Source organism: Neolamprologus brichardi, chromosome 12 (genome assembly GCF_056152115.1).
Source record: "Neolamprologus brichardi isolate AB-2024 chromosome 12, ASM5615211v1, whole genome shotgun sequence".
NCBI lineage: Eukaryota > Metazoa > Chordata > Actinopteri > Cichliformes > Cichlidae > Neolamprologus > Neolamprologus brichardi.
This window is the reverse complement of record NC_142115.1, coordinates 34400943-34428772: the sequence shown is the minus strand read 5'-3', so window position 1 is coordinate 34428772 and position 27830 is coordinate 34400943. Positions and strand designations below refer to the sequence as shown.

At 40.9% G+C, this 27830-nt stretch overlaps 1 protein-coding gene across 1 annotated transcript; it reads left to right on the top strand.

The window, feature by feature from the left end:
• Positions 1 to 706: 706 nt before the first annotated feature.
• cnot6l (CCR4-NOT transcription complex, subunit 6-like) lies at positions 707 to 26938 on the top strand. The gene is made up of 12 exons (XM_087849463.1): positions 707 to 839; positions 4341 to 4462; positions 4868 to 5054; positions 5441 to 5526; positions 7981 to 8070; positions 8239 to 8307; positions 9019 to 9176; positions 10702 to 10856; positions 11740 to 11891; positions 14505 to 14732; positions 15111 to 15313; positions 21775 to 26938. The coding sequence occupies exons 2-12, from the start codon at positions 4351 to 4353 to the stop codon at positions 21994 to 21996; spliced, it is 1662 nt and encodes a 553-aa protein (XP_087705589.1). The 5' UTR covers positions 707 to 839; positions 4341 to 4350; the 3' UTR covers positions 21997 to 26938.
• The last annotated feature ends 892 nt before the right edge of the window (positions 26939 to 27830 follow it).

Genomic DNA, 27830 nt, shown 5'->3' with positions numbered 1-27830 from the left:
TAAAAGGAAATAACAGGGCAAATTAACTGGTTCTTATGTGGTGCTTTTCTGCTCAAGCACTCACAAACTTTATGCAACATGTCCCATTCACAAACATTCATGCAAACACTTTCTTTTACATTTAGGTGCTTTTCTGTCTTACATTCACACACATTCACACTCCTGGATGCATCAGGAGCAACTCGGACTCCGTATCTTGCCCAATGATACTTTGGCATGGAGACTAGAGCAGCCAGGGATCGAACCTCGAACTAGCTCCACTTCCTGAGCCACAGCTACCCCAAAAATGTGGTTGCAAAGGAGGTATAATGAGGCAGCCAAAGAAGGAAAACTGGGAAAAGCAATGGAAGGGAGAAATGAGAGGATGATGGTTTTACAGGAAAAGAAAAGAAAATAGAAGAAGAAACAGGAGAGGTTAAATATGAAGGTGAGAGAAGGTAGCTGATCCAAAACCAAAAACTCAGTGTAATCAAAGTTAAAACAGATCTTATCGATTTACTGCAATTGAAATTCAGAAATAAAAGTTATCAGGTCATATTTAGTTATAAAAACTGGTTTGAAGTTATTTATTTATTTAGTTTTGTTTTTTGAGCGACATTGTGGCCTCCAGTCCATACCAGTTGGTGGCGCTAATGCACCAAAGTTAACAAGAGAAAGAAGAGGAAGAAGAAGCCGGGGTGGGTGCGTGGTCGGCGTGTGTGCGAGCACGAGCGGAAACGGCGTTTGTTGTTCTTCCCTCTGTTTCCGAGACGTTCAGGGTCTAAACGGGTTCAACAGCCGCGTCTGCATGTCGCTGCCAATTCCCGCAATAACCCGTCTTCTACCGCCCCCGAATGAAGGTAATGTCAGGTCTCACTTTGTTTCTGTGCTGCTGCCACCTTCTCCGTGCTCTCCCGGGTTTAATTTAGCACTTAAATCCGCTCGTATTCGTGCCAAGTGCTCTCCCCCGCAGTCCGCCTAGGTGGCTGCCCGGGCGGCTCGCGCCTCACAGCCGCTAGCCAAACAAATCCAGCGGCGTGCTCGGAGAGCGCTGCAGGTTTAGCCATGTTTGGGCTTCGTGTTGGAGCTGTTTGAGTATGCGGAGCTGTGGAATATCTTGGCGTATGCACATCCAGAGGGCGTGTTTACCTCGCTGTCAGGTGTGACAGCTGGAGGGCTGAACTTCTCCTGAACGGGCCCGACCGTGTCACTTCTGACATTAGGGCTATGTTTGGATACTCAGCTGTTGGAGCAGTTGCAATCGCTATATTTAAAAAAAATGAAATTAAATAAATAAGAACTCCTCACTCCCTGAAAGGTGTTTTTTTGTCATACTGTTTTGGTTGTGTGCGATAACATCTGGAGCCTAAACTATTGAAATCCCCTCCAGCTTGTGATAGAGTGACGGCTCTCTGCTGGAGCTGCAGATTCGTGCCTGTCTCCATGTGGTTGTGATATGAATCGATGCCAGCAAGCTTTATATCTGTCACTGCTCACTTGTGACCTGGTATTAGTGTGTAAACAGGTTGTGTAAGTCCTTCTCCAAACTTATTCCCCTCTGCCAACCCTCACGGCAGCTGCTGCATAATAGCCCTGCGCCTTCGCCTTTTCGGCTTTGCATACTTTTCATGTTGACATACACGCTGCTCAAAAGTTATCAAGTGTTGTGCATGCATAGCTTTGCTGACTGCAGCGGAGTTTAAATAACATGCACGCTCCTGCTTCAAGCAGCGGTCAGCCAAGGTTATTAAAGCAAACTGAAACTAAACTAAGTGTGCAAAAACATTTTAGTTAACCGACATAAAAACAGAAACTTGATGAAAGTAGAATAAAACAGGGTTTATCTACACTTTTGTTTCATTTAGACAGGGTTTTGCATTGTAATGTGGTCATATAAAATCAGCCAAAGGTCCCATCTGACCCCCTCAGAATGAGCTGCTTTTAATTGCATATTATATTTAATGAAGCTATGCAAACTGTTACCTTCACACTTTGAAAATCTTACCAAGTGACAGCCCCTGGAAATTCAGGGGTGGATGGCTTACTAAGTGCAGGAGATACCCCGCAGTCAGATTTATTTTACACCTTTTACATCTGTCAGAGTGTCACAGTCTAAAGCCAAATTTTGTGTTATTACAACATATTTGCTTCTATAAATTTGAACATCAGGTTATGTGTTATGTCATAGTTTAATTCTGCAGTGTATAATTAAACTATGCATCACCATAGTGATGCATAACTGCATCAGTTTCGTGTCAGTGACATAGAGGAACAGAAAAAAGGTACCCTGGATATTTGAACTTTGAAGTTTTCTGCTAATTCATTGGAGAAAACCTAAAAAAGTGCGTTTTGCTTCAACTCTGAAGGGTCATGCCACCATGTGGGACGGGAGGCTATACTGGAAAATTATTTTGGCACAGAAGTAACCACGGTTAGGGAAGCACCTGGTTTATAAAATGTAAAAAGGAGACCTTTCTTATGTTTCTTGTTTCTCCTCGCGTGAACTAAAACTGCCAGAGTCTGTAGGGAAGGGAGTTTATTGTTTGCGAGCACAGAAACCAGATAAAGAATTAAACTCTACAAGCAGTTTCTGTAGTGTTTTTGTGTCCGAGAAAAACCTGCAGGAGTTGTTTAATTCAGTGCGAGTATTTATAACTGAACTTTGAGCCATTTTAATCAAACTTTGAGATGTTTCCAAATGGAAATCTCTGTGAATCATTTTTTTTTTTAAAGCCAAGTGGTCCATGGATACATGTGATGACATATATTAAAAACATGGGTATTTCGTAGCTTTGAAATTTAAAAAAATATGGCATGTAAGTAAAATCAGCCAGAAACATTTGTAGGTTTCAGCTTTTAAAATGCGATGCCTTTTCCTCACATGTATGATACTAAACTGTGGTTTGGACTGTTGTTCAAACTAAACAAGAGCCAAATGTAACAGAATGGACATTTTTCTCTTTTTGTTTCTGGGATCAAGAGAAAATAAAGGGCAAAATGTCAGCCTTTATTTGTTGGAGACAGCAGGAGACCAGTGATTCAATAAATGCCTTCACAGACCTGCTTCTTTAAACTTGCCTTTCACAGAGGGCTTAAGTACTGTGTTGTGTTTTCTCTTGATTGGCACCTTGATTTGAGGCTGTAAGGTAAACCCTGGAGTAAATGTCTGATTCTTGCTCTAAATAACCCGCTGCTGTCCTGTTTGGTCAAAAGGGTGGAAAGCGCTTTCAGTCAGCTGCTAAAAGATCAGAAATTTGATGCTTTTATCACAAAAATGTCTCCAGCTGAGTTTAAAACCTACTGGGAGAGTTACGTCAGAGTATCAGCTTTGTGTCGCTGCCAGTTCTCCTCCAGGTGCACCCGCTGTGGTTTTCTGGTTTGGCATTGTGTTGGTCCAGACATTGTGGTATGCTACGGGTGGGAAATCAACTCTAGCAGCGACGTGCCGGTAAAAGCTTTCTGAAGCTGCTGATGGTTAAGGGGGGGGGGGGTGTCAATGAAAGGGAAAATATTTTGCAGAGTATTTAAAAAAAGGTTTTAATAAATGTATAAACTGCTGTGTGTGAGAAGAAGTGTGGATCTGTTTCTGTTTCCAGAGAACGCAGTTCCATTGCAAACAGGCGACGTTTTCCTTTAAAAGTTTTTAATAATTTGGTTTTTTAAAATATATTATTTTATCTGTCAGTCTTTCTCTATATATAGATATATCTTATAGAGTTTCTTTTATTAATGTGTACTTTTGACACATTAATGCAGAGCTGTCATCACCACTATGGTGGTATCATCATCATATTTTTGCAAAATGGGCTTTAATTTAAGTTTACATTGGTTCATTTTGTGAGGTGCAGATATCTAATATAAAATAACTTAAATCTAAACGTTAATTTTTTTTACATTGATTTATTATTATTTTTAATCACTTTATTTAGAAATACAGTTTTTATAATTGCTAAATATTATATTAATACGATATTTTGTAAGTATAAGTAGCATTATTGTTAATCTTATTATAATTGTTTACTTTATTTTAATTATATCATGTTTTTATTTATCCATTTAAAACATTTTAATACTATTAAATATATTTATTAATGTAAATGCAGTTCTAATGTTTTGATTATAAATATATTTTTTATATCTTTTTTTTTTAAATAATCATTATTAGTGGCAATTTTATCATCATGTTATTGTAATTGGAGGTGGTTTTTCTTGACTCCCTTTTAGTATTTATAAAATTTCTTTGAATTTGTTTTCTAAAATCAAATAATATTATTATTGTTATTAGTCAGTAGCGTTGTCCTGCTCTTTGTAGTGCAGAAAGTTAAAGCACATCTCTGCTGTGTTCTTGCTGTGTTTTTCAGATTAACAGGTATGCCAAAGGAAAAATATGATCCTCCAGATCCCCGCAGATGTTACACCATCATGCCAGCCGACGAGGTGGCAAGTGGGAAGAAGTCTCACTGGTCCGAGCTCGAGATATCTGGTCAGTCTCACTCACTTCCCTCTGGGCCCGCTTCCATTAAAAATAAAATGAGGCCTTGAAGCTCAGATCTAAAACTATTCCTAAAGGAAGGAAACATTGAAAATGTTGGAAACATTTTAAATCTCAGCTCACAACAGAGCCAAACTACTGTGTTTTAATCTGCGAGAGTTAACTTTTCTCATCTTAATGAGAATGTTCTTGGAATGTATTCATTTTTGGGGGTGTTTTTGGGTGCATGCAAATCAAAGCTGAGCTGTATTTCCTGTCAGAACTATCCCAACATACATGCCACGGGCCAACACTGCGAACTACTTCACCATGAGTAGTTCACGTCTAGTTAAGTCTTGAAAAGCCACATTGTGCTTTTGTTCTCATGTTCGACTTGATGTCTGTGTTTGGATGCAGGGCGGGTGAGGAGCCTGAGCAGCTCGTTGTGGACACTCACCCACCTCACGGCGCTGCACATCAATGACAATAACCTGACCCGCATCCCGCCAGACATCGCCAAGCTGCCCAACCTGGTCTACCTGAACCTGTCGTCCAATAAGCTCCGCAGTCTGCCCGCCGAACTGGGCAACATGGTCTCTCTCAGGTAGGCTGTCTGCTGGTAGAAACCATTTTTTAGTCCTTTTGGCGTTAACTAACCGAGCTTCACATTAGCATATTTCTAACTTCACTTAAGGAGACATGCGTGTTTAGCCTTGAAAATGAAGAAGTCACTAAAGGGATGGGCCATCTCAAAGCAATGAAGAGAAGCGATCATAATAAACACAATGTTTAAAAACACAGGGAACATTATGAAGAGAGGGGGTGATAAAAGCATGTCGCAAACAAAAACAAAGCTGTCAAACAGAGACTGAAGATGTGACAACAAAAGAATGTGTGGTGGACGACGCTTTGACGCCAGCAGAAACGCATCAATGATGAGGAATTACCAAACTGTTAGACAAAACACTGTTTTTGTCTCGTTTCTTGCAGGGAATTGCTTTTAAACAATAATCTTTTACGAGTTCTGCCTTACGAACTTGGAAGGCTTTTCCAGTTACAAACCCTCGGGCTAAAAGGTGAGTTTTGTTTTTCATTATTACGATTTTGGAGCAACAAAAATGAATGTCTGAAGCCCTTTTTCCATTAGTCCCTACTCGGATCGGCTCGACACATCTCTAGACGGTACCACTTAGCCTGTATTCGCAGCCAAACATCCCGTGACATCATTTGAATGCGACACGAGCGCTACAACAAAAGCGAGCGTCAAGATTTTTTGGGGGGTTTTTTTTGTAGCCATGTCGCTCGTTGCTGGGTTTCAATAATGTCTGTTTTGGTTTTCACAAAGGAGACGCTCTCATGAGTCGTAGAGTGACGCCACTGACTACCCAATCGGTAGCATGCGATCTCTTGACGTCACATTTTGGATTGCCTGGGATCTCTTGGAACCCCAGTTGAGGTACTAAAAGGTACCAGGTACCATCACCTAATGAAAAACCGCGTCATGCGACCTGACTCACCCGAGTAGGTACTAATGGAAAAGCGATATAAGAGTACTGAATCTCTGCTGTTTACCAAAAAAAAATGAGAATTTTTCCCGTAATGGTAGCTGTTGAATAGAGTGTGCAGACAATTTTTTTTTTCCTTCGTATAAACGTTTTTGGCTTCTCTCAAAGAGTTTCAGTGAGAGCTAAAAGTGTTGTTCATTTACTCAAGCACATTTAATGGTCACAAATAGCCAGCAAAGGCATAGACTCCAATAAGCTGACACAGATTAATTGCTTTTACTGTGTACTTATATATTTAGTCCCTCCCCCAAAGGCCAATTGTAAGGTAGGAAGAAAGAACAAAACAAAAACAAACAAACCCAAAACTGATTCATTTGATCGAAGACCACTTCAGCAACAACAACTCACGACAGGTATGGCAGGGAGTTCTGCACCTTGCAATACCACGTTGAGGGTAACGCAGCACTTGCGGAGGAACTGAACTACTTCTTCGCACGCTTTGAGGTGAAGGGACCAGAGGCGGCAGCCCAAGCCTCATGGTGCAGGAATATGAGGTGAGGCGCACACTGAAGGCAGTGAACCCCAGGAAGGCCGCCGGACCAGATGGGGTAACCGCAAGGGTCCTAAAAGAGTGTGCAGACCAGCTGGCTGGGGTCTTCACCAAGATCTTCAACACTTCACTGTCCCAGTCCTGCATCCCGCCTAAAGTCAGCCACAATTGTCCCAGTTGCTCTAACACCTGTTATAATGAAGTGCTTCGAGAAACTGGTACGACGTCACATCATGTCCTGGCTGCCACCCACACTCGACTGCTCCAGTTCGCATACAGAGCTAACAGATCAACTGAAGATGCCATTGCTACAACGCTCCACACGACCATCTCCGCTGGATCAGAGACTTCCTCTCAGACCGTGTACAGAGAGTTAGAGTGGGGCCTCATCTTTCCTCAGCCCTCAGCCTCAACACCGGCTCTCCACAAGGCTGTGTACTGAGTCCCCTACTGTACACTCTGTACACACATGACTATGTTAGTTCCCACCCAGACAACACAGTCATCAAGTTTGCAGATGATACCACCGTGGTGGGGCTCATCTCTGGGGGAGATGAGACGGCGTACAGAGCTGATGTTCAGAGGCTGTCAGATTGGTGTGTAGATAACAACCTGGACCTCAGTACCACCAAGACACAAGAACTGGTAGTGGACTTCAGAAGGAGGAAGTCTGAGCTGCAGCCTGTCAGCATCAATGGGGAGTGTGTGGAAAGGGTCTCCAGTTTCAAGTTTCTGGGTGTGCACATAGACACAGAGCTCTAACACCTCTGCGGTTTTAAAGAAGGCCCAACAGCGTCTCCACTTTCTGAGAATCCTCAGAAAAATAGACCTGAAGAAGGAGTTGCTGCTCCATTGAAAGTGTGCTGACATATTGCATCATGTGTGGTTCTCCAGCTGCACCACAGCACACAGAAAGGCACTCCAGAGGGTCATCAATATGGCCCAAAAAATCACTGGACATCCTCTTCCCTCCCTGAAGGACCTGTACAGCACTCGCTGTCTCAAGAGGGCACGCAGCATCCTACGGGACGGTACACACCCAGGACACCGGGTGTTTAAGCTGCTGCCATCTGGCAGGAGGTTCAGGCTGCTGAGGTCCCAAACAAACAGACTCAAGGACAGCTTTTACAACAGGGCAACAGCCCTAAGCAGTGCTAACAGCTGACCTGACTGGCTACCTACCTGGACTTTTTTTTGGGGGGGAAGTAACAACGGTAAAAACAGTAACAATAATAATATTTATATTTATAACAAGATGCAATAACAATTAATGTGCAATAATAACAGTGTGCAATTCAAATACACTTATTCTTCTTTTTTATTACTAAGTTAATAGACTGTGTTGCATTGTGATGTGTCGTGTTGTGTTATATGTAGTGCCGACGTAGGACAGTTTTCCAATTTCATTGTACTATTGTACTATGTGTGACTGTGCAATGACAATAACGAGTTATCTTATCTTATCTTATCTGCAGGAAATCCTTTGTCCCAAGACATCCTCAATTTGTACCAGGAGCCAGATGGAACCAGAAAGCTTTTGAACTACATGCTCGACAATCTAGCAGGTAAACGGCTCGGCAACGCATGACCTCACCCCTCATCTGTTTATCAGAACTCATGCATATTTTATCAAACAGCTTTTTGTAGACCTCAGCGCTGCAGGTATATCATAGCAGGTAAACCACTGTGTCTGTCATGCACAAATGAGCGCTAATCCCGGCCTGTTTTTCCAGTGCACCCAGAGCAGCTCCCCCAAAGACCTTGGATCACTCTGAAAGAGCGAGACCAAATGATCCCCACCGGTAAGTTTCCTTCATATAATAACCTGGCACTGGGAGTGAGTCGTTTATGAGCTGATGGCTTCTTATGCTCTTTAGGTTATCCGTAAAGCCCAGCATTACCCAGCATGCCGTGTTATAGTACAATTATGTACGTCTGAAAATCTGGATAAGCCACTGTAGGTATTTTCTATAATCTCCCTTATGGCTGCAGTAAAAATTGATATCATGCATAAAATAAAAACTTTCTTTTATTATATAAACTTGCATTTTTATAGCATTAAATAGCACCTTTACAGCCTGGGATGAAAAACAGATGTACCTGGAGAAGATTTATTTTTTTTAATAACTTCCCCATTTGGATTCTGGTAACGGTTAATGTTAGCTTTATGGCTGTGTTGACTGACAGAAAAAGCTTCAACTGAAACTGGCTCATAAATCTGAAACTGAGATAAACATTCAGATTTCTTAAAGTTAACATTAGCAAAGTCCATTGATGATCCGTTCTGAGCTTTCTTTCTTATATTTTGTAAACTTTGTAATATGTTGTGTTATTTAATTTAGTTCAGTCTGTTACTGTTATTGTCTTGGAGCAACTGTAACCACATGATTTCCTCAGGGATTAATAAAGTATTCTGACTCTGAGTTTGGGGTAAACTACATTCGTAACTGTCAGATGTGTCGTGTTTCTCAGATGATTCAGTAATTTAGCAAACTTTACTTGTCTCCCTGTAGCTGTGTTCACGGTTATGTGCTACAACGTGCTGTGCGACAAGTATGCCACGCGACAGCTGTATGGTTACTGTCCATCCTGGGCCTTAAACTGGGAGTACAGGAAGAAGGGAATCATGGAGGAAATCACCAGCTGTGACGCTGACATCATCAGCCTACAGGTAAAGCTAGACCGCCTTGTAAGATACTTTAAATCTTCCTCACTAACTGTTTTGCGGCATATTACTGGTGAGTATTTATGGTGGAGCCATAGCGTACCTTAGACAAAGAGATTTTTTAATAATTTGGATATCTTTCCACTCAGATGGTTATCTGGTTGCATCAATATTGGGGCTGTCTATGTGTATATACAGACACAGTGCTGTGGATTGAGGTGAACCAGACTACATCTTCCCAGCACCTCTTAGCCTCATGCACTAGGGCAGGGATCGGACTGCTCTCCAGTGCACAAGGCATTGGACCCATTTTTGCAGTTAAAGAAATGCTTTCAAAATCTGAACAAAAACAATAAAGATGAACTAAAACGAGCCTGCTTTTGTCTGGCTGTGATTTTTCTAACATTTTTAATTGGTGCTATTGCCTTCTGTAGCCATCTGTCCGTCCCCTGAAGTGATTCCCCCACAATCGTGTCAACAAAGGTTGTTATTATTCTTCGGACTATTCTCCGCTCTAATCATTAGACTGTGTGCAGAGCTGCTATAAACTGCTTGGATCAATCCACAGTATCCAGCGTTCACCTGTCAGCACAGCCGAGCCATTGTGTATTGGAGATAAAGAGGTAGATGTTACTGATTAATCCTGCCCATACAAAGCTGGCTTTATTTTCCACTTAGTGGAAACTTCCCTGAGAAGTATATTACCAACTAGTCCATCTGTGTAACAGCTAACCTGCAGGACATGCAGAAGAGAAACAAAACACTATTCATCATCAGACCCTGACAAAGCTGCATATTAATAAAATGATGCAGTGACTGTGCCACATGCATACTGATAATTTCCGTTTCAATCTTGCATGGATCTGAGAGAAGTGAGGAACAGGATGGAGCTAAAACTCATGCACTGCACACAGAGCTCTGAGCCATCCACCTGCACCATTTAATCATTATGATACACTCCCCTTTCATTCATCAAACATGGCAAATTTAGCTTTCTTAAATCATGTTTCTGTGATTTAATTCGCCTTTCAAAGTTTTTTGCTCCGATAAAGCCACAGCAAAAATACCAGCGTTCATCTCTTTAGTAAATCATGACTCATTTTGACTTCACTGGCTTTTTTGAATGAAGTGCGCTTACAGTTGTGAGTGAATTTCAAGGAATCAGGATGTTCCTCCTTAGTTTTTAACCCCACAACCGTGAAAAGTTGATGGGGTGTCGTCATCACCGGGCAGGTTGCGTGGACACCCCAAAGTTGTGAATGTGATCATTCAGAGCTTGTGTCTACTCGGAGACTGAGGGGCCACAAGTAATTGTATTTACTTAGATCTTAAAAGCACTGATGTGTATCTTTAAATAGTACAAGAACCCTGGTTATGACTTCGAGCCCTTCCTTATCCAGTTTACAAGGTTTCCCAGCAGAGACGATCAGCGGTGTTCACTTCACCTGTCAGTGTTTTAATGTTGTGTGCGTTCCCTGTATATGTCATCTGCTCCTTTACGTGACTTTTCTTACCTTGTGTGTTTTTGCAGGAGGTGGAGACGGAGCAGTACTACATGTTGTTTCTGGAAACACTAAAGGAGCGCGGCTATGACGGCTACTTCTGTCCAAAATCTCGTGCCAAACTGGTTTCAGAACAGGAGAGGAAACATGTGGACGGCTGTGCCGTGTTCTTCAAGACTGAGAAGTGAGTTTAAGAGCTTTATTTTATACACGTTACAAAACATGCCTTTATGTTGGCCGTGATGATTTGAAACTGCGTGAACACATTTGATGAAAAGTTTTTCTACATAAAGAAAAAAATTTCCTCTTATTAAAATCTGAGCTCAAGTTGTTTTTTGGGCTTTTGTTTTTTCAGTTTCAGCTATAAAATTTATTTTATTATTATAATTATATTATTACTATAAATATGTCATTTTTTGGGTAATCTTTGCCATAGATGGAGCTCAGCTTGTTGTAACTTTATTGCAGTTTATTGTTTGATAACAGCATTTTGGTTATTTTGTAAGTGATTTAAGTGTTAGTCACATGTTTAGTGAGAGCTGTTAATTATAGATTTAATTTTCTGCTAAAGGGGAGCATTTAACAGCTATTTTCATTAGAAAACTGCGTTTCCCAGAATCCTTTGTGGTAGACGAAAGTTACTCTGGGGTTTTAGCTAGCAAAGAAAGTTTCGGGAAGCCATTATATGTTGCTCTGATGTCAAGCAGTTTATTTGTTGTACATTCCCCTTTTTGAAGCCTTATATAAAGACTATCGTTTCTACAACTGATGTCCGATCCATTATTTTGGCTAAGTGGATTCGCCACAACACAGCTCACTGTGTTTTATGATGTATGATTTTCCATGTGATCTATTTAGAAATGGTCACAAACATAAGACTGCATCACAGACTCATCGCAGCCTGTTTACATTTACTTTCCTTTGTAGTCGCCCAGCCTGGTTCTCTCTGAGCCAGGAAAACTGAAGGACGAGGAGCAGATTTAAAGGAGGAAAAACTTTTCATATGAAACTAGTGCATTTTCAAAGCCCTCGTGGACATTTCTGCTGCTTGTTTGATTCTCTCACAGGTTCACTTTGATCCAGAAACACACTGTGGAGTTCAATCAGGTAGCCATGGCTAACTCTGAGGGTTCAGAGGTCATGCTGAACAGAGTGATGACCAAAGACAACATCGGGGTGGCCGTGCTGCTCGAGGTCAATAAGGACATGTTCTCCGGGGGTAAGAAAGGACTTTCATTTTGTAATTTAGCAGTTTAGGTAATTCCAAGTTGTTTTCTTCTGACCCAAAAATGGCTTCAGCTTTGTTATATTATCAAATTATCCATGACAACATGACCATGCATGTGAAACTGACTCGCCTGCCTCTGTAACTTGGATATTTAGAAAGTTATAAAACCAGCGTTATTACTTACATGTGATACATGCACACAGTTCAGTAGTTACAGAGCAAAATTGTGATCTACAATTATTTTTGCCCAAAATATTAAACAGTAAAACTGCAGTAATGTATTTTCCCACAAGGTGTCACTATTGGGTTTTAATCAGGCTTCAGGGAGCTTTACAAAGAGAGTTAAAAAGTTACAACAAAGGCTGTAAATGGAAAGAGAAAAAGAAAAGATGTAATGTTTAAAAGACAAGTAAACTGAACAGAATACACACTGTTAAAAAAATTAAGGTACGCTCGATTATCACAGTATAACACAAAGCGAGTTAAACTTCAGGGATCCCAGTCGAGCTGCGCATCGGGCCTCCACGCCACTCTCATGGAGTCTGTTCCTGACAGTTTGTCTGAAACTTGCCCACTGGAGGTCACCGTGTAGGGCGCTGGCAGTGCTCCTCCTGTATCTCCCTGCACACACATACAGGTCCTGCTGTTGGGTCCGTGCCGTCGTACGGAAAATGCGTTTTAGTGAAGTTGTGTCCACGGAGATTGTGTGTTTGAAGGTGTTTTGCATCACTGTGGCTGATGATGCTCACATAATATCGGTGCTTTAAAGCTTATATGTATTTGATTAGTTAGTTAACTTACTAAGGTTTGCAGCGAGAGATGGGCACAGGCCATTTGCACTCCCAGCGAGCTACAGTAAAACTTCTGTTTGTGGTCGTTTCCTGTCTCGTTTACTGATGCTCACTATATCGCACTCTTCCTTTTTAAATATTTGACTCTGTCAGCGCTTTTAAGTTTCTGAAGTTGCCTCATAGTTCTGTGGTTTACTGCATCTGAAATAAGACCACGATGAGGATTTGTTCAGGGGACTTTTACATCCTATTTATGTATTTATTTATTTATTTATTTTCATGTGTCAGTGAAAGTGATGTACCATTTTGCTTACATAGCGTCTGTTTTTTTCCCCCCAGTATAATTTTGTGGAACTATAAATGTCTGTACAGTAAAAGTGTGTAGAATTGTGTAATTCATATATTTTTAAGCCTTATTCTCAAAATAAGTGAAGAAAAAACCACAACTCAGATTTAGAATCATTGTCAGTTAATTTCTTTCCTGGTGTAGTTTTTATATGCATCTTTCACGGCTTTATTTATAGAACTTTTTGTTTGTAAAAGCATAAATAAAATTCGTTGATCATATGTGAAAACTATATGTGGAAAGTAAAAATTGTTTTTGTGTCGGGCTGTAAAATGCTGATTTCTGCTTTTAAGTTTGTGTTAAGTTGCTGCTTATTCAAGTGGCCACAACAGGAGCTGCAGCTTCTCGGCTTGTCTGCCGTTCTTTCTGGAAGTTGCTGCTTTTGGAAAAAGTTTCCTTTCAGGGCTTCTTTATGAAGACTTTTAGGATGTCACATGATCGTGTATAAATGGTGACAACGTTTGTTTTTTTTTAAACTTTAAGGGAATCAAGTATTTTTCATTAAGTTTGTATTGGTCTTTAATTACATTTCAGTGAACTAGGGCTGTTCATATAATGATATATATCGGATAACGATATAAAAACATCCATCGTTTCATTTTACGCTATCGTTTGTTTCGTGGTGTCGCAAAATAAACTGTTTACGGCAATATTTTTTCATCGTTTTGATGATCACTGTAGTGGCTATATTAATTTCTTAAAGTTCTCTCTTTCTCTTATATTTAATATAACCACACTACGGACGGACAAGCACCTGTTTTTATGCGTTGTCGTTAGCAACAACGACAGTAACAGCATCGCGTGTTCACTTGTTTATTTTCCACGTAAACCTTTCACAATAAAGCTCAAGATCCTGTTGAGACTTTTCAAAATAAACTAAATCACGTGAAAGAGCAGATTATTTACGGATGAGAATTAAAAAAGAGCCGCCGGGTGCTAAAAAATAAACCTTAGACTCAAACGTTAGAACAGGCTTTTCCCCGCAGCACGCCGTGTAATAAATACTCACAAAGAAAACGGCGGCCGTTACAACTTATGTCTAAAAATGTATAGCTTAATGCATCGGTTAAAACACTCGACTCCGGCTACATGACGCCCAGCTGGAAACACTTCCCGCAAGACGAGCTGCCCGAGATTCACAGAATTTACAGAAAATGTTACATTTTTGTGATTTATATCGTTATCAGGCGATAGAATTCTTATATCGGGATATGAGATTTTGGTCATATCACACAGCCCTACAGTGAACTATAGTTTATATAAATGTATGTGAACCTGTTGGGGAGTGAATTTGAACTTTTAATAGAAGTAAAAGGACGTGAATTAAAAAGAGCATGAGAGGATTGTTTTTTACATTTTATCTTTTTTAATAATGCGTAAATCAAATTTTTAATTAAAGTAATTTTGATTTAAGCCCTACTTGACTTTTTTTTTTTTTTTTTTTTTTTTTTTTTTTTTTTTATATAGGCATGAAGCCGCCTCAGGAGAGGCAGCTCATCCTGGTGGCCAACGCCCACATGCACTGGGACCCTGAGTACTCGGACGTCAAGTTGATCCAAACCATGATGTTCCTGTCAGAGTTAAAGAGCATTGCTGAGAGGGCCTCGGGCTCTGTGGCAACGGGATCGCCGACCTCTGACCCGTCCTCAATCCCCATCGTCCTGTGCGCTGACCTCAACTCGCTGCCTGACTCCGGTAGGGCTCTGTCACTTATCAGGAACCAGGGTCTTTCCATATAAATCAACCAAACCTGATTAAAGTTCCCACCTGATACATTCTGGACACCTGATAACTTGACACAATTAATACATAACAAAGAAAAATAGATTTCGCTTGATTAAAATGACCTATCCGTGTTAAAAAATGTGAACCTTCATTATTTTATTTTATTTTCTCGTTTTTTCTTTGCTTTTACCGGCAATGGGAACGTGTCTGTATATTCATTTGTTGCCAGCGTGGTTTCCATCATCAGTTTCCCTTTAAAGCCACGAATGATGTCATGAGTTTCTTTTCCTTAATAATTAAATACATTTCTAATTAATATCTCACTAATGTTCCTGCTCTTTGATGCAGGTGTGGTGGAGTATCTGAGCAATGGAGGAGTGGCCGAGAACCACAAGGACTTTAAGGAGCTACGCTACAGCGAATGTCTGACCAACTTCAACTGCAACGGCAAGAACGGAAACTCGGATGGAAGCATCACACACAGCTTCCAGCTCAAGAGCGCCTACGACAGCAATCTGATGCCTTACACCAACTACACATATGACTTCAAGGTAAAACAAAAACACAAATAAACGCGTTTCCATTTGAAGCCATAACAGTAATTTATATAGTGCCCAACATGTCAAAAGTCAGGCTGACCGAGACCCCCAAACGTCCTCTGTGGAAGGAAAAACCTTCAATGGGAAGAAACATCAAGAAGCAGCCTCAGAGAGGGCGTAGAGCAGGGTCGGGAATTTCTGGTCCTGCAAATGTGTCTGACTGAAAAGTTAGAGGGGGAGTTGTTTTCACCCACCCAAAACGTTCCCTGCCCCATGCTTCAGGACGCCAAGATTCATTCTGTGTTTGTGTGATAACTTGTGCAGTGAGTCACATTGACTCTAATCAGCTTCTGTGAGAGGACACAGATGTCCTGCTGCAGATGTTCTTTCCCCTTTTACTACTGAGTGATCTGACAGCTCACCTTATCCTGGTTTGAGTAAAGCAACTGAACTTGATGAGTTCACTGTTGTAGGTCTGCAGAAGTTGGTTGGTGGGTCGTGCCCGATTTTTGTGAGTCAGCTTATGTGTTTCTGTAAGTTAAGTGAGACAGGGTGAGCTCACTTAGAGAGAAGCTACCCAACTTAGGAAAAAAGTGCTTACCAGTTACTTTCTTTTTTAAATGTAAAGGTTTACGTTACTGGATCATATTTATCATGAAATGTGAGTCACTCTGCCAGCTAGTCTTGTTTCTGCATGTTAAGCAAGCCAGGGTCAGGTAATGATTGTGTCTTTATCCTTGAGAAAGCCGTTCCAAAGCAGCAATTATTCATGGTGGGGACCTCACACATCTGAGCCAGAGAGACCCCGTCGGAGAGGAAACTGCTACCAAGAAATAGTGGTTATTGCATCAGTTTTTCATTAATCCACATGAGCTTGATTGTCACGCATGATTTATGGTTAACAGTACAAACTTTAGATGGAAGAAGCAGGAAGAAGAATTAGTGTATCGGTGAGTGTGTGTGAATGGCAGCTTGTGCTTATACTGTACAAATAGCTACAGTGCTATGTCTGACTGCTACTAGGGCTGCCACAAACGATTATTTTGATAGTCGACTAGTCACCGATTATTTTTGCAATTAGTCGACTAATCAGATCATGCATCCATCTGCTCTTATATAACTATCTTTAGCTTACAGCTTTAAGTGTTTAAGGTTTGTGCTAACTAAAAATAAAGACAAGATGATAGTTTATTAAATTTTAATGAAATTTGCAGATTGTTTCGGTGAAGTTTAATAAACTCCTTCCTATCTAAAATATAACAGGACACTGGAGTAAATTCTCGAGCATCTCACACTTCTGATAATCAGCTGTCTGCTTGACGTTTATTCAGCTGTGTAAAAACTAACTTTAATCTCAGCCAAACCGATTTACTCAGGAACAAATAAAATACTAAAAAAGGCCAAACAATAACATTTTTAAGTTATCTAAGTGACTTATATATGTTTAACCTGAGTAGCGAAAGACGGCGGTGGGTTTGAAAACGATTTGCGGGAGTCCGGTGTTCTCACGGCTCTAGTGAGCCTAGCCCCCAGCTAGCTATCGAGCTAGTGGCTAACAGACGGCTCCGAAAACGTCGGAGCGCTTTTGTGGTGTCTTGATAAACTGAGCAGATATTTGAGGTTTACACAGCTACATTCTCGCCTGAAAATATGTTAAACGTTTATTTTGTGACCCAGAAAGAATAATAAGAGTAATATTAAAACTAACTAGCTGCCACCATTGTTGGAAACAGAGCTGGGCTGCGCTATAAATTATGGGACGAGCTACTTCTTCTTCTTCGGGGTTTAGCGGCAGCTGGCATCCTTGTACATGCAGTGCTGCCATCTTCTGTTTCAGTCTGTTATTACACTCTTAAATCCTACTACTTATTCCTGCGTCTTTTGTGATCTTACAAAGCTTCAAACGACGCGTCGACTATTAAATCAGTCGTCGACGATTTTGATAGTCGACGTAATCGTGACTAGTCGACTAATCGTGGCAGCCCTAACTGCTACTGTTAACTGTTGAAGATCTGGGTCTGGGTATGTTTGCTGCTAGTTTAGTGCTAGCATACTGTATTTAGAGCCGCCGTGTACAGATATCAGTTTTTGTCCTGACTTTATCATCTTGCTCTAGTAATAATAATGCTCATATTTTCACTAACATCCACTATTGTCCTCCTCGCTAACATTTGTCTAACATCTGTAACAACAAATCTCCCACGTGTGGGACTAATAAAGCTTATCTTATCTTTGGGACATGTTATAACAGGCGCTGGTGTGGAGTAATATCACGTTACAAAATGCACTATAGCCTACACATCCTGTTGTCACCATCTTAATTTGTATCTGTTTCGACCTTTCAAACTTTCACTGTGCTGTAAGCGTCTTTATCATGTAAAACACGTCGATGGTCTGTGGTTTTGAGGAGACCCACGCTGCACACAGATGCTGACAGTTTTTAAGCGTGTCACCTCGCAGCGCGGACTTTCCAAAGAAAGAAATAAAGTAAGAGAGAGGAATAAAATTAGTCTCCATGTACACTGGGACGGATGCTGATGCGCAAAGCTCGTTTTCATCCTTGAGGTGTCACTTGATATCATTTTATCAAAAACCACCGCCATGGCTCATTTTGGTGCTTTGTGACCTTTGCGGTTTCAGGCATTATGAAGCTGTCACACTAATATCATAACCCTGTGAGTCAGGGAACAGATGGCAATGTTTCCCTAAACCTAAACAAGAAATGTTTAGTCCCTAAACTTAACCGAGTGGTTTTTCCCAGCTAATAAACTGGCAAATCAAGCCTCCGCTACTCCTCCAGCCTCATAATGAGTACTTTGCATGTTTCCAGAGATGGACCGTTACCCTTCATTGGTCCATCGCTGTAGCCGTCGCATCGACAGGGCTGCATATGACAACATGTGATATTCCTGGTCGTCTCTCCCACGTTAAAATACAGAAAATCACTACCTGCTATATTTATTGTGGATAATGTCGCTGTTTCAGGTGCAGGTTCAGTCGTGTAGATGAACGCGTTACAGCGACAAATTTAACGTCAACGATGAATTCTGTGGTGCTGGGAACTCTGTATAACTGAGTGAATTACACAGACTTATAGGTGGGCATTAAGTTCAATCAAGAAAGAAAAATACTGTTACTGTGTTTCACTTTTGTATGTCTGAGTTTTGCAGTGGGAGCTGTCAGCGGGAACGGAAAACTTTGAACGCCGCGGCCTCTGAGCCGTGATTTTTACCCTTCAGCGCGCTCCGCAGCAAAAACTCGTATTCGCTTTATTTCGTGTGAAGCTGCCTCGCGGTTTTGATTTGTCACATCATTTCAGCTTCGGTTTCTAATGAGTCATCGAGCCAGTTCACGCTCAAATTCTTTTCTTCTTTTTTTTCCTGCTCTCTTTTTCTTGTCTCACAAATGGTTAATTTATTCAGTATTGGGGGCGTCAGTTATTTATTACCTTATTTTTTTATATATGTGTATATATATGTATGCTTGCATGCATGCACAGACTTTCCAGTGTTGGGGAATTTAAGCCCAGATTGGTGGGTGTTTTTGACTGTAATCTTCACATGAGCAATGTTTAGTCCCTCCAGCCTCCACACGGGGATGTCTGAGGTTACAAGTGGGGGCGAGACCTCGGCAGCCAGCGACGGGGAGACCCATAGGGAGCTAAAGCTCACAGTGATACCCTCTGAGACGAGGCATCTACGGCCAGCCATTAATAAACCTTCCACAGACTCAACTTTTTTTAATGTAGCTCTTCAGACCGTGCGGACGAGCCATTCTCACTAACCCTGCATCTGTAAGACTCATCTACTTGTTTACAATTTTAGTCTCTGCCCACTGGCGATATCACTGGCTGAATCCCACGGAGTCACTGGCAACACTTTCGGTGATTAATGTTTGTACTAATAACGAGCTTGACTCATTGCTGCTTCTCTTAGCGTTGATTACTCATCTGAGGAGCTAATGTGTTCAGCGAAAAATAGATTCATTAGAAACTAAATTAGAAACTCTACATCAAACAGGGATTTTCTATAAACACTCATAAAAGAAGCAAAAAACCAAACCAGCTCCTTCTCATTGTGAAATAAAACGACACAAAAATGTAATAAACAGATTAAAAACAACACAATATCAATTAACACTTAAGTTTGGACGTCTCAGCACAGCATCAACAACATCAACAACATTACTAGTCACGACCAGTGTTGGTCAAGTTACTTGAAAAAAGTAATCAGTAACTAATTACTGATTACTTCCCCCCAAAAGTAATCCCATTACTTTACTGATTACTTATTTTCAAAAGTAATTAATTACTTAGTTACTTAGTTACTTTTTAAAAACACAATAGATCTTTCAGCCCAATTCTACTTTTTCTGCATAATCCATCATACAAAATGTAATCAAATGTAAAAGTCTCCTTTTTTAAAACTTGTTTTATTAGTTTTAATCTTTTAACTTTATGCATCAAGCAAAAAATTTAATTATATGCAACATTCTCTGACTGGAAGAAATTTGTTTAATATTTAAACTTATTTTCTGCACATTCCAGCACATAAAATAAAATATTTTGTGTGTTTACACTCAGTCTTTCAAATAGATGCAAGTAAAACACAGCAGAAAATAAATAAAGTCAAAGACTAGCGGTCCTGTTGCTCTATTTTCACCTGTAAAGCAGGAGTGGGGCAGGCGGAGGTTTACCCTGGTGCAGGTGTGCAGCGGTCAGTGGAAGAATCCGCGAGTTTCTCTGTGAGTTTCCCATTACGTCGTAGCTACTCGGTGCTTGTTCGGAAGTTTAGGGGTTTTTTTGCTGTAAAAAGAAGTTTTCTTCCCACGCACAACGGACACTAATGTTTTTGTCACTTTTTATGGAATCAAACTCAAAGTAAGGTCAGTACTTCCACGCTTTAAACGCTGCACGCTCATATTCTCTCCCGCACTCGATATATGATCCATTGTTGATCTGCACACAGCTGTTGTCACGAACGTCGCACTCGCTTACGTCACTGTCATGAGACATTCTCGCAAAAAATTCTTCGCATTCTCGTTTTAGTAATGCAGCGTTCCTACGGGAAAGTAACGGTAATTTAATTACCGTTTTTGCAATAGTAATCCCTTACTTTACTCGTTACTTGAAAAAAGTAATCAGATTACAGTAACGCATTACAAGTAACGCATTACTGCCCATCTCTGGTCACGACACTCGCACTCGTCCACTCGTGGAAGTTTGAGCAACAACCTGAATTATTTTATGCAACCTGTTAAGTAGGAGGCTCAGAGGTAAAGATTTGTATCATCAGGGGAACCTGCCACGTTGCACTCCAGTGCTAAATGATGTTTACTCTGAAAAGCAAAGAAAAACTAGATTAGGCTTTAAGTCATGAAGTGATTGGTTAAACTGCAGGTAATAAGAACAAGTAACCAAAAGTCACCCAAAGGGCCTCTCTGTGATTCAGTGAAAAGGGTGGTGTCATTAAAGAAGAAACACAAGACCCAATCAGTGATGAGGAAAAGAGGACAGGAAGTGATGTGTGGAAAAGTGAGGAAAGGGGTAAATAAAATAGACCAACTGGACCTTTTTAAACAGTTGTTAGAAAGAGCTCAGGCTTTCTGTACGAGTCTCGGCAGATTGAAATGCTTTACGGACGAATGACAAACAGCAGATTTTTCTCCTTTCTTTGTGTTGTGCTTCCTTGTCTCCTCCATCCTGTTGAAGGAAGCTGCATGAGGACCTGTAACGGAGTATGTTCATATCACGCACATCCCTTCTCCTTGAAAAACAAACTTGAATATTAAAAAGAATTAAGGGTGTACTCTGAAAGCAGTGAAAGCAGAAGGTTTGATGTGTTAGTCCTCCTCACCATGGTTCGTCTCTTCCAGCTGTGGCCACGTGTCTTTTATATACTGATGGTAAAAACGCTCCCTGTGCATTCTCACTGATATTTTCTCCTGCATCCTCTCCATTCCTGTTGCATTATGCAAGGTGTGCTGGGGTCACAGACAGATGGATGGCACACATTAGAGAAACGAGAAAAGCTTTCTTCCTCGCCTCCTCTGCTTGTAGGAGGCGATCGTGGCTCAAGAGTTGGGAGTTCGCCTTCTAATTGGAAGGTCGCCGGTTCGAGCCCCGGCTTGGACAGTCATTTCACCCATACTGGTGGTGGTCAGAGGGTCCGGTGGCGCCAGTGTCCGGCAGCCTCGCCTCTGTCAGTGCGCCCCAGGGTGGCTGTGGCTACAATGTAGCTTGCCATCACCAGTGTGTGAATGGGTGGATGACTGGATATGTAAAGAGCTTTGGGGTCCTTAGGGACTAGTAAAGCGTTATACAAATACAGGCCATTTGTAACTTTGGTGCGAGACACCAAAACACGAGAAATTGAGGATGTGCTGCCATGGAAATGGGGAAGCAGTGGATCATTAAATTGGTTGGTGTTGTTTTAACACAGAGTTAACATCAGGTGGCGTTTGTGTGTCTGCAGGGTGTGATCGACTACATCTTCTTCTCCAAGACCCACATGAGCGTCCTGGGCATGCTCGGACCGCTCGACAGCCAGTGGCTCATAGACAACAACATCACGGGCTGCCCCCACCCGCACATCCCCTCGGACCACTTCTCCCTGCTGGCCCAGCTGGAGCTGCACCCTCCCCTGCCCCACCCGCTCAACCCCCTCAACGGGCTGCACCTGCCGGTCCACAGGTAGTGCACCCCGAGAACGAGAGAGAGCGCCCCGCCTACCCCTTTTTACCTCACCTTTTAAACACTGTCCCACCTCCTCCCTCCAGCTTCATACAGGACCCTGTACAGTTCACGTTAAACTCGGACACCATCTGACCGCCTCTAACCCCAAAAGGAGTGAAGTATTTGCCCCGGGTGTTGCTCCTTTTTATGTTTTTGCACACTGTATATTTTGTTTTCTTTTCTCCCCCTGAAAAGGCTTGATACCAAATGTTGGGCTTGGGATGAAGTATTTCCCAACGTCTGTTTTGTTTTTTTGTTTTTTTGATTAGTTGTAATCATGGCCGCTTAAAGATTCTACAATAACAAACGAATACAAACAACTGTTTAAGGTAAATCTGCTACACAAACGTAAGCATCATTTCACACAGCTGTGAAATTTTTAGAGTACAGACACGTGATCGTATTAATGCTGCACAGTTTATAGAGCTGAAAGCTGCTTTCACTCCCACATTAACTGACGGGTATTTAATTGAACGGGGGGTCAACACTACAAAAACAAAAAACCTCAACCTTTTGAGTGTTATAGGAGAATGTAGAAGGATTGTTTCTGTTGGTAATTGTTTTGCAAAAAGGTCCTTATTTGAGTTTCAAAAAACGAATTTGATAATAAGCGGGGAAATGGGTGGAAATTTTTAAGGATAAAATGTGCAAGCTGGGTGTTTTTTAAAAGTAATGCTATTTAGCATGGAGCTATGCGTCATCCTGGATCCATGTTTAGAATTAGGCCCATGTCACTCAGCATTGTATGAATTTCTTTCACTTTACCTCGGTGCGGTACGTCTTTTATAAAAGTGTTTTTTTTTCTTTTTGCAAAGGCTTTTGTTCTCTGCAGCTCTGAAGTAATAAAACAATCAGTTGTTTGAATATTTTTCTAAGCATTGCAGGCAGATTTGCTCAGACGCTGCCTTTTTCCTGACATCCACAAACAGTCCGCTTCACAGCTTTGAGCTTTTCATGCTGTGTTTTCTTCTTCTTTTTTATTTTAAACCCCTGATCTGCCTCGCCAAAGAATCCCCCGCAGCAAGCGACATGTCCTCCGTCAGTAATAAGACCTTTATTTATCGGTGCCAGAGAGAAAACGTATATCGTTTAATGTTTTAGTCGATGTTTCCTGACCAAGAGGCTGAATGTATTTACTAAAAAGGCTCGCTATGAATTTGGTTCTCGGAGCCGATTAATGCCAGATCCCTGTGGACTCTAAACTTTGTGTATTTGTGTCAGATGATTAGAAGGAATAGCTCTTTATTCTGTAAGTCGTAACTCAGGGCTATGCTATGCATCCAGCAGCACCTTTCACGCTAAAGACTCTCAGAGTCATGTCGTACGAGCAAAACCAAACAGGAAGCTACTGTTCTGAAAAAGCACAGGTAATGTATGTGTTTGCATACGGATATGCTGTTGTTCATCTTGTCGTTGTAGAAGTCCCAGGTCCTTGTGCATTTTTGATAAAATACTGATGCACTTTTACTCCTAACCTGGGAAAATCACATTTGTCCTAGTTTTAGAAGAAACAAATAAAGCATATTTGGTCAGTTTTAATTGAATAAGGATTTAGTTTGCTTTAAGGCCTTTAGAGAGGCTGACGCGATGAATGATAAGGGATCGGACTGGGTGTCAGTACTACATGTTTTCAGTGCCAGTACAAAGAAAATGAGATTATTTTTTAAGATGGAGAGGGAGGAACATAAATGTTTTGGAGTTTTTCTCAAAGAAATCTTCTCAAATGATTAAACCAGCAGCTCCAAATCCACACACTAAAATCTGCATCCTGTTTATTATGGGAACTTTGCTCTAGTCTCTGCCCTTTTTAACTCGTTGTGTGATTTCTGTCAGCTGTTAAAGTCTTAAAACAGACACTGCTCACAATTCAGCTATGCAAACTGAGACAAGTGGACATGGCTTGTATTAAAGTGGATGTTATGTGTTTCCAGCTCAATCTACCAGAGTAGCTTTGTATGATTACTGTTCAGAATAATCCTTATTTATCTTACACTGGGCCTTACCAGGCCAGTTTTAGCTCCTCTCTCATTCAGACCCGGGTTCTCAAAGTACGGCATGTGGACCAGTGGGGGCTCGTAGTAACAAGGAAAATTAAGGTACATGTAAAGTAGCAGCACAGAGGAGACCAAAAGAGCTTTCCTCTTGAGTTTTAACCCTTCTGTTGTATCTGTCATAACAGACACTGTTGGTGCCAAGAAATATCACCTCATTAAATACCATTAAATTTAAAAACCAGGACAAAAATAATAAACCTAACTATCTAAATGTGTCTGTGCAGCCCTTAATCATACTCTCCCTGGTTTAAGACCACCCACTCTTTAAGTCAGCTTTCTCCTGATTGGTCGCCCCTCTTAAACTGCAGCTAGGTGGGGACTCTGTGTCTCAGATGACCAAATTAAGGATATCCATCTTTTGGCCTCATACAGACCTAAGAGTAGAAAAAAAAACTAATCTTAGTGTCACCACTCAGCTGTTTAGCTCCCTTCCCCCTTCTCTTCAAGGGCCCCTCAAAACCTGCAGGTGCCAGTATGACCTTATTTGGCACGTCCTCTCTATTTGGCCTCATAAAGAAACGAGGGTTATAAAAACTGTCTGAAGCACAGGATTTAAGCTCACGTAGCTCATGTACATATGCTGACTTCATTATTTGAAACCTCGGACATATTTACTATGTACATTGTGTCCTATTATCTTATTTTTCCCCCTCATTTCTACACTGGAACAGGAAAAGTTTAAAAGATTGGGAATCACTGGTCTGAACACAGAAAAGTTAAGCTTATTTAAACCAGAAACCATCTGATTTCAAAGAATGAATTTAAAACATCTGATATTAAAAACCAGCTTTTTCTACACATTTTAACTGGTGCAGCATGATGGTTGACACCCAGTCCTGTCTGTGCAGGCAGATGTGCCTCTTAGTGATAAACATATCTGGCACATTTCGCACTGTAGTGTGTAGTAAAGATTAGTTGAACCAGTCAAAGCTTTTCCTGTGTTTGAAAGCCATAATTCTGGGATACGTGGCGTCGGCACAGCGCGGCGTGTGACCGTGTAGCTGCAGCTTTAAATCGCAGGTTCTTCACTTTTACTGGCCTTCTGTTGCACATGATTTAACACTAAGGAGTTCACCTCTGGGTTCGGTGGATTCGATCCCGGTGAGCATTTAGAGGCCTATACTTCACTCCTGAACTAACCTCACAGGGTTTTTATTTCCTGGTTTTTGTACCACAGCTGTACATAAATGAATCTGTCTTTGATGACGGCATGTCTTTCACATCTGTGAGGGGAATGTACCATTCTCCTGATAAAGGGGCGTAAAGTTTTCTCACAATTCAAACGTGTACTTGGTGTTGTAATTTTCTTCTAAAGATCTCGTGTGAATACCACCTCCACATTTGTCTCTGATGCTCTTGTAGAGACCGGACGTGTCTCTGTTTCCAGCTCTTGTTTTTTGAACTACGGGCATTTTCTGTCTCCAACATGCAGTCTTTCAATTAGTACTTTGTACTACTCAGTATTACCAACATTTTTTTTGAAAAAAACCATAAATATTCTAGGTTTAAAAGCAGCTCGTCTATATGGGTTTTATTTCTCCAGCGTCATCTCAAAGCCTCGCTTGCTTCTTTTGTTTTCCTGTCATTTCTGCTTTCACACACATTAAACACCAGTTACGTTCGCATTTATTCCACAACAATACCAAACTGTCATCACCTGAAAGCAGTTCACTTGTTAATTTTGTCTCTGTAGATGCACCTCATACACTTTTTCTACAAACAATGTGCCTAGTTTGTACAGTTTCTCCAACAGCAGCACTGCCCATGAGACCAAGACCCTCAGAGATTAACCCAGCACCATCGCCCAGCCAACACCCTTCGATCCATCCTTCCATCCCTCCAAGCCAACTTTTCATGTGGTGAGATTGTGGGAGGAATTCAGGACTCAGTTTCTGTTACGTTATGTAAAACGGTCACTCTCACTTGTTTGTGGTTTCCTTGCTAGGACAAAGATCATCACAAGCATCACGTGGAATTTCTGAACGTAGAAATCCTGATGTTTGATGTCTGGCTGTAGTTGATTTGGTTTTATTTTTGTTCCATTGTTAATTCAAACTGTCTCGGCTACTGCCCAATAGTCTTTGGTGGTGAATACGATGCCTGGCGATAGTAACTTGGGGAAAGACGTAGACGTTTTAATTTCATTGTCATGTTTGTACTCTGAATTTTATGGCTGTAGGCCAGCTCGCTGCAGAATCTCTACACAGAATTTAAGAAATACGACTAATGAAAAATGGCATTATGGACGAGTATGTTCATTATATCGATTAAAGGGGACCTATTATGCTTAGTTCCTAATCCAGTCCACTCTGGAGCATCTTCAGGTGGATTGCAGTTCAAGGTAATCTTTATTTACGTCATGTTTGTGCAGCAACTCAGGTATTTTAGCTCCCTTTAAGCCCGTTTTCTACTGATTGGGTGCCCCTCATCAGATGCAAGTGGGCGGGGCTTCTGTGCCTGAGATGACCATATTAGGTATATTCACTTTCTCTGCCATCATATAGACCCAAGAATAGGAAAACAGGATGTTTGCATCAGTCTGAAGCCTGAACTTGTATTGTACACACTCTGACCTCATTATTACAGACTTTGACCATGTTGAGCATGAACATTGGATCCGTACAGAGATGGCAGACAGACAGGAAAAAGCAGAATCGGTCTCCTTTAATTCACTGTGGAAAATTAATTAAGAAAGAATTAATTAAGAAAGTCAGAAGCTCAACAGATTTTCAAAGCTGAAGAGCAACTTTCATTTTACAAATCCGAATTTTAGAAAATTAAAATAAATGACAAAAGCCAGAAATGCAATTCTGTTATTTCTGCAAAATGAATTAAAGTATTTTTAAAGTTTCTGCCTTTCATTGTTGTTTTAGTAATGTGAGGTAAGAGAATAAAAACTGGGCGTGCGTCTTCAGGCCACCAGCTGTCACCAACAAAGGTGCTACTCTAGCTCTCGAGAGAGTTTTTAAAGAACCACATTTAAACCTCTTGTCAATGAAGGTGGTATGCAGTTCTTCACCACACTGGTTTCCAGTCCAAGCGTCCACCGCAGGCAGGAGGAAGTACTTGGTCAGCTTCCTCTGATTGGAAAACTTTCAGCTGTGGTGAACAGCCAAAACCAAAGTTTGCCCCATTTTTGGCATTTAAATGTTAAAAAAAGAGGAAAAAAATTTAAATAATGTGGGTGACGACGTCATTTCTGTTTAGTTCCTCTGACTAAAAAAGAGAGAAATGCAGATCTCTCCTTTGTAGAATTCCTGTTGGCTTCTAAAATTTGGCAAGGAAATGCACGAATTTGATTCTGGTAGAAAACTTCACGAGACACAAGATTCCAAGACACGTAAAAAGTGATTTAATCTGAGAAAATTTAGAGATTACATGTTTATTTAACATAAACAAATATCCTGTGAAAGTGCTCTCAAACGGGAGCTCATTTTCTTGCAATGTTAATTTATATTTATGTAAATCCTGTTTACGTCAGAGCGAAATCTTTAGGGTTTATCACAACTTATATTTGTCATAGGTCCCCAACTGTTAAGAAAGTGAGATAATTAATCATTGGACTACAATAAAAACAACATAAGGATTTATTGGAGAAAATTAAGGCAACAAAAACATGTTGAATGTATTTTTTTGTCTGTTTAAATTATTTTCTGAGATAATCCGTAATTCCATATAAATAAATAATGAATCCAATGTGTCAGCAAAAATAAAATAAGTATTTTAAACCTGCTTCATCCAG